General features: G+C 38.3%; 1 protein-coding gene across 1 annotated transcript in view; it reads right to left on the bottom strand.

Annotated features, from left to right (window-relative positions):
• Positions 1-1,665: 1,665 nt before the first annotated feature.
• The window catches only part of PLEKHG1 (pleckstrin homology and RhoGEF domain containing G1), a 211,446-nt gene continuing 207,111 nt past the window's right edge, over positions 1,666-6,000 (bottom strand). Inside the window, exon 18 of the mRNA XM_036248920.1 lies at positions 1,666-5,095. Within this exon, the coding sequence (XP_036104813.1) occupies positions 4,041-5,095 (1,055 nt within the window). The 3' untranslated portion in view covers positions 1,666-4,040. The remainder of the gene's footprint in view (positions 5,096-6,000) is intronic.

Here is a 6,000-nt window from a genome sequence, read left to right as displayed (position 1 = left end):
GATTAACAACTATATATATATGTATACACACACATATATATGTATATATATATATGTACATATATATATATATATTTTTTTTTTGAGCAAGAGAGGAAGGGAGAGGGAGAGAAAGAAACATCAATGTGAGAGTGGAACATTGATAAGCTGCCTCCTGCATGCCCCCTACTAGGGATTAATTCTGAACCCCAGGCATGTGCTCTGACCAGACATCAGCAAAAAACAAAACACTGCTAAAGCATGCATAAGAAAGCTCCAGGCCTTGTCCATAGGACAAGGATTAAGTTAAAGACATGTAGACGTATGTAAATTAGGAAATAAATTAAATTCGTTTTTTTTTTCCTCACCCGAGGACATTTTACCATTTTTTGTACAGACAGAGTGGGAGGGAGAGAGGAAGAGAGAGAGTGAGAAACATCGATGTGAAAGGGACACATCGAGTGGCTGCCACCCGCACGACCAACCAGGGCCGGGGACAAACTGCAACCAAGATACATGCCCTTAGCGGGAACCGAACCCGGTCTCTCCAGACCGCAGGTGGGCGCTCTAACCGCTGAACCAAACCGGCCAGGGCAAGTTTTTTAAAAAATTGTAATCCCTTTTGGCTGATAGGATTGAATCTGGTTACCACTGTCCAGATAGAGGAAGTTACGTACTAAAGGCTGCAAGAGCTCTTGAAGTATTGTTAAGATTTGCTTAATTTAAGAAGTTTTTTTAAACAAAAGAAAACTTTGACAAATGTTATTAAATATTCATGTTTAACAGTTATATTTATAGTTCATTTCCCTCCTGTGTAGATTAGATTTTTTTCTTTGCCCTAGAATTATAATTTATGTATAGAGTTTATACAGGGTGTTTTTTTTTCTACTGTCATTCACATCTCTAAACTGAATTCTTATGACTTATAAAAGAAAAATCCCCCATCTATTTTCAATTTCCAGGTGGAAGAGGAAGATATGGATCCTCTGATGGATCCTCAGAGTGAAGTTGGGAACTCTTCACTCTAAAACACTGTAAAGAAAAAATTTAAAGCCATTTTTCTCTGTATGAGGAAAGTTAGGCAACATATGTTTTCATTAAACTGGAGCAGGGTGTTACTTATATTTGGAAATAGAATTGCTTTAGAAAATATCTATAATTATCAATTTATATCAACATGCTTTTCTTCTCTATAAAATTTTTGTCTAACAACAACAACAAAAAATCCAGAACATGAAATTACATGAAAAAAAAACCTTAATTTTTGTCAAAAAATTTTACATTAATTTTTTATTGAATAATGAAATAGTTAAAAGGGTATCTTGTTACTATAAAGTGAAAAAAAAAAGATAAAAGATAATCTAGTGATAGATCTAACTTAGCCACCTGTGAAGAAAACAAATACATCCAAGACTTTAAATTTAATATTTGAAAAGTAAGCCAAATTACAGAAAATGATCTCTTGTTGAAATATGGTATATCACTACTGTGAACCATTTTTTGCACGGATCATAAGACAAAATGTTTGAACAAAATGCTTGACCTTTCTAGAATAAACACATTAATTCACACTATAATTCACTTTGTACTTTATAAACTTTATTAAATAATGAGCATTACTAACTTTTATTAACTTATATACAATATTTAAACTATGTTTTCTTAGATGCATTATTTTGCACAAAGAATAGAGTAGGTGAAAAGTGAACTGATAAAAAAAAAAAATGAACCTTCAATACAGAGACCTAATAAAGATATGACATACTTTGAAGTACATATACCCCTTTTTCCTCAATTATGTACATCCTCACCCCGCCTCCAAAAGAAACTATTTTAAACAAAAGCACTTAATTGATAACTTTGAGGAAAAATATGAACATGATTATATATATATGTGTATATATATACACACACACACAGCTCTCAAAATCTGCATCCTGTCCGACAGAAGTGATCTATAAAACTAGAGATTTGTCCTAGAACCTAAAGATGACCACATAGACGTTTTATACAGTATGACATCCACATCATACATGGAGTATATTCCTACAGGTGACATCATAGCTATCACCAAGACACTGGTGTTAAGACTTGATCATTTCCGAGATAAGACACCATGGTAACGATGGACACTGCAGAATTTGGGTCATAGAAATAAAAGGCAAAAATGCGAGACTGTGTCCTTGGAACAGGAAGCGGCAGGTAACTGATTTGTAGCACTCTTGCAAATACCTTTAGCAGGTTTCAGAACCTACCTTCTCACAGAGCTTGTTTTTTCTGCCACTGCTAACCTTGAAAACTCATGACCACGTTTCAAGAAAGGAATGGAAAGAAAAAATGTCTCCAGAACCATGCCATTTGTATGGACTTCATTTTATAAGCTACATGAAGCAAGAATAGTATGGAGAAGCAGGAAGCCTGGGTTACTTTTTGTTGTTTAAAAAGAAAACTGAATGCCTTGGGTACCTGTTTGTACAATAATGATGGTCACATTTTATGTTTTACAGTGAAGGAAAAGAAACAGAGGACTTAAAAGGGGGGGGGGGGATAATTAGCATAAGATGTCACTGATTCAAATCAATGTCACTGCTCTACTTCAAATGAAAAGCCCAGATCCCTTGCCCTACACATATTAGCATATCTTTTAAAATGAAAACTGAGAGGGTGGAAGAGGGGGCCACAGAATGTACAACTGCTTAAAATGAGAACCCAGAGGCCACTGTTGATAAACATTCTTGTTGCACTGACCGGAGTCTCCAGTAAAATAGAATATTTATATAAAGGAGCAACAAACCCACCTTCGTTTTTCTCTAGCTTCCTTGATTTTGCGTTCTACCCACAAGATTTCATTTTTAGTTTCCTCCCATAGAGAGTTATATTACTACAACATATCCCAGTGAACTGCTATTTAAAGACCATAATTACAGCATAAAAGATGTTATTAGAACGTGTTAATCAGAGTCCGAACAATGAAAAAGGTCCCCACGTTGTGTTTGCTTTAGGAAACAGATTGCACTGCGGCCAAGGAAACCCTCCTGGAGGGGACAGGTCACGTGGCCGAGCACAGACCTCATGGAAGTTCATACGAAAAGCTGCTCTGGAAAGGGAACTTCAAAGTGCTTTGTTTTATTTTAGCTTGTGGGATACTTCATGTTGATTAGAGACAGGCACAGAAAAATAATAAGAAATGTTCTGTTCCTCCCAGCCCTGCAACTGAAATATAAGCAGATAATAATCAAGCTGTTCCCAGGTGTCACCCCTTTTCTATAGCTAAGTCAATTTGCATTTTCTTGCCCTTGGTTTTCTTTAAGCCACTGAGGAAATCATTCCTTTCACCAAAGAAATAATAAAATAAACATGAAGAGCAGCACAGTCTCCAGGCCTTGTCCAAGAATCCAGGTAACGATTTTTGCTTACAGAAAATTGGTCTCAGTACATGCTAATTTCCAATAGCTACACCATTTTTGCATTACAACGATCTAATGTAGGAATACCAGAATAGAAACCCGAAAAAGGGCTCCGCAGACTACACTCCAATTAGAGCTCTTTAGCTTAAGTCATTCTAGGATCTTGCCACAAATAGAACAAAAATGCCAGATGTAATGAGCATAATCCTTTAAACAGCTTTAGTTTCCTTTTAAAAACTTGGTAAAGCCTCCTTATTGCCTTTGAGTCATAGGATAAAACTAGTCTACTGGCTTCTGGATAATAAGAGGAGTATTGCATTTCGTAAAGTCTAGGCACTGTTGTCAGAATGTGAGAAAAAAAATATGGTCATCTTGTTAAAAAACAACAACAACCAACCTAGAAATGTTCAAGTAAGATTGACTTACATGAAACATGACCACCAGCATCAGAAAACAGTTAGATGCTGACCGTGGCTACAGTACAATCCTGGCTGGCTCATCAGCCTTTCCAAAAGTTGTGCTGTAAAAGAAAGTACATTTTACACCTCTGTTAATTACAAAACTGTTTTAATTTGGTACATATAAAACACGCCTCAGGATGTGGAATTCATGAGCATATGAAGAAGTTAATTCGGGCAGCTACTATTAAGAACCTTAGGCAAAGCTGCTAGAACTGAGACACTGAAATTTGTCCCTTAGACTCTGGACAATGTTTTGCTGATTGGGAGAAGGGCCCCTCCAAAGATAGTCATTCAGTTTGTCAGAATCGCTGTACGGTGTCAGATAGGGTGAGACCCCAAGTTTGCCGCTCACTGGCTTTTTTGGAGTGCATGGACTATTCAAAGAGTAAGATGTGTTGTTGCTGCAGACGTTATCAGAAAAGTCAGCGTCTACCGTCTTCGGGTCAGATTTCTTTCTGTGATTGTGAGACAGCTCTAACTCTGACTCATCTTCTGATTTTATTTCCACATAGTCATCTTCATCTCCTTCAGTCTCTCTGAAATTGGATAAATAGTTCTGTGTAGCTATTTGGGCATTTAAGGATACATTTCTATTTACTACCAGAACTTTCTGTGAGTCTTGGAGAGTGAGATCTGAATGTTTTCCAGTACCCTGTTGATACGAGTCACCCATTCCTGGTAGCAGATCCTGGTGACTCTCACACCTTGAACCTTTGTGTAAAGACAACAGTTGTTTCCTCCCTGTTTCATTAGGGTAGTTGATGGAGTCCACAGACTTGTTTATTAAGACTGAGGAAGATGACTGGGACCTGTTATAAAGCTGAGAGTTAGCACTGACTCCTTTCCGACCCAAAGAGTTATAAAGATGGCCTTGACATGAGTTCTCTTTGTTGGGTTGACTGACTACCACGCTATGTCTCTGCATGGAGCCCAGCAGACGGTCGGAGGTTTGAAGAGAAGGCACGGAGCAAGCTGTGGACAAATGTCTTGGAGTACTTTTTGTGTTGATCTCCAAAGTGGGATATTTTGCCTTCAAGTCTTGCTCTGGCCGGGGACAGAAACCTGCTAATTCTCCATTACTGTAGGTTGAATGCCAGTCCTCACTGCCACGTGGGACTTGGGAAGATGGTGTAGATTTGAGGTTGGGGGATTCTTGAGGGCTGGCCCAGCTGTCCTTCTGCGTCTTAAAGGGAGTCTCTCTGAATACAATCTGGTCGTACAGTTGGGAATACTCGGCAATCCTGGCACCTGGAAAGCAAACAGTGAAACAAAACATATGCACAGGATTATTCCTACACGAGAAGATTAAAGAAAGAAGAACATTACCTTCTAACCTATTTAAACATTTTAAACGGTAGAGAGAACTTGTAAGCTTGAAGGTGACTAACCATTGAATACTAAGCAAACAAATTAATAAAATAATCCATAGTTTAATACAAAATAAAAATGCCACTTAAAATTCATTTAACTGTATCTAATTCTAGATTATTTTATTTCGACAGGAGGCCTGCAAGTGTTTGCTATTTGTAATGACTATTTCTAGTGTTCTGTACAAGCATAAAATAGTGTCAGTGCTGAAAACAAACATCATAAAAATAAGAAAGTCAGCTCTATACCCTGGTTAATAAAAACAAAATGAAACCTAAAGTAGTCATTAAAAGGAGCATGCCTGCAATCCACCGTGCAGTGGCTGCCCCTTGCTTCTCACCAGTCTTGATTGCTCTCAGACAACTACTCCCAGGAAAGGATGCTCTCTGGGCTGTTCACACACTTCTGGTTTCCAGGCAGCCCTTGCAGCCACTGTCTGGGGAGTCAAGGTCTGCAGGGGTCCTCCCTTCCAGCACTTCAGAACTGCATGTATTGACTGACCCATGTAGCCTTGCCCACCCCCAAGAAACTGGGCACTGAAGTCTGTGCTTCCAGTGTATTAAGAATAAACCATCTGTGCATATAATTGATACTCTAACGACTCGAGTATTGGTTCCAGAACAGGATCTGACCATTATGTCCACGGAAGCTATTGCCACTACAAATTAAGCTATGAGGATGTTCTCTCTGCTCCACTTCTGAGTGTAGACATTAGCAGAACCCTGCTACGGACAGAACAGACTCTTAGGCCAGGGATGATTTAAGAGAGAGAACCCAGAGATGTC

This window comes from Molossus molossus, unplaced genomic scaffold (genome assembly GCF_014108415.1).
Source record: "Molossus molossus isolate mMolMol1 unplaced genomic scaffold, mMolMol1.p scaffold_m16_p_8, whole genome shotgun sequence".
NCBI classification, from domain to species: Eukaryota; Metazoa; Chordata; class Mammalia; order Chiroptera; family Molossidae; genus Molossus; species Molossus molossus.
The sequence above is the reverse complement of the archived record's forward strand: the minus strand, read 5'-3'. Positions and strand labels throughout refer to the sequence as shown.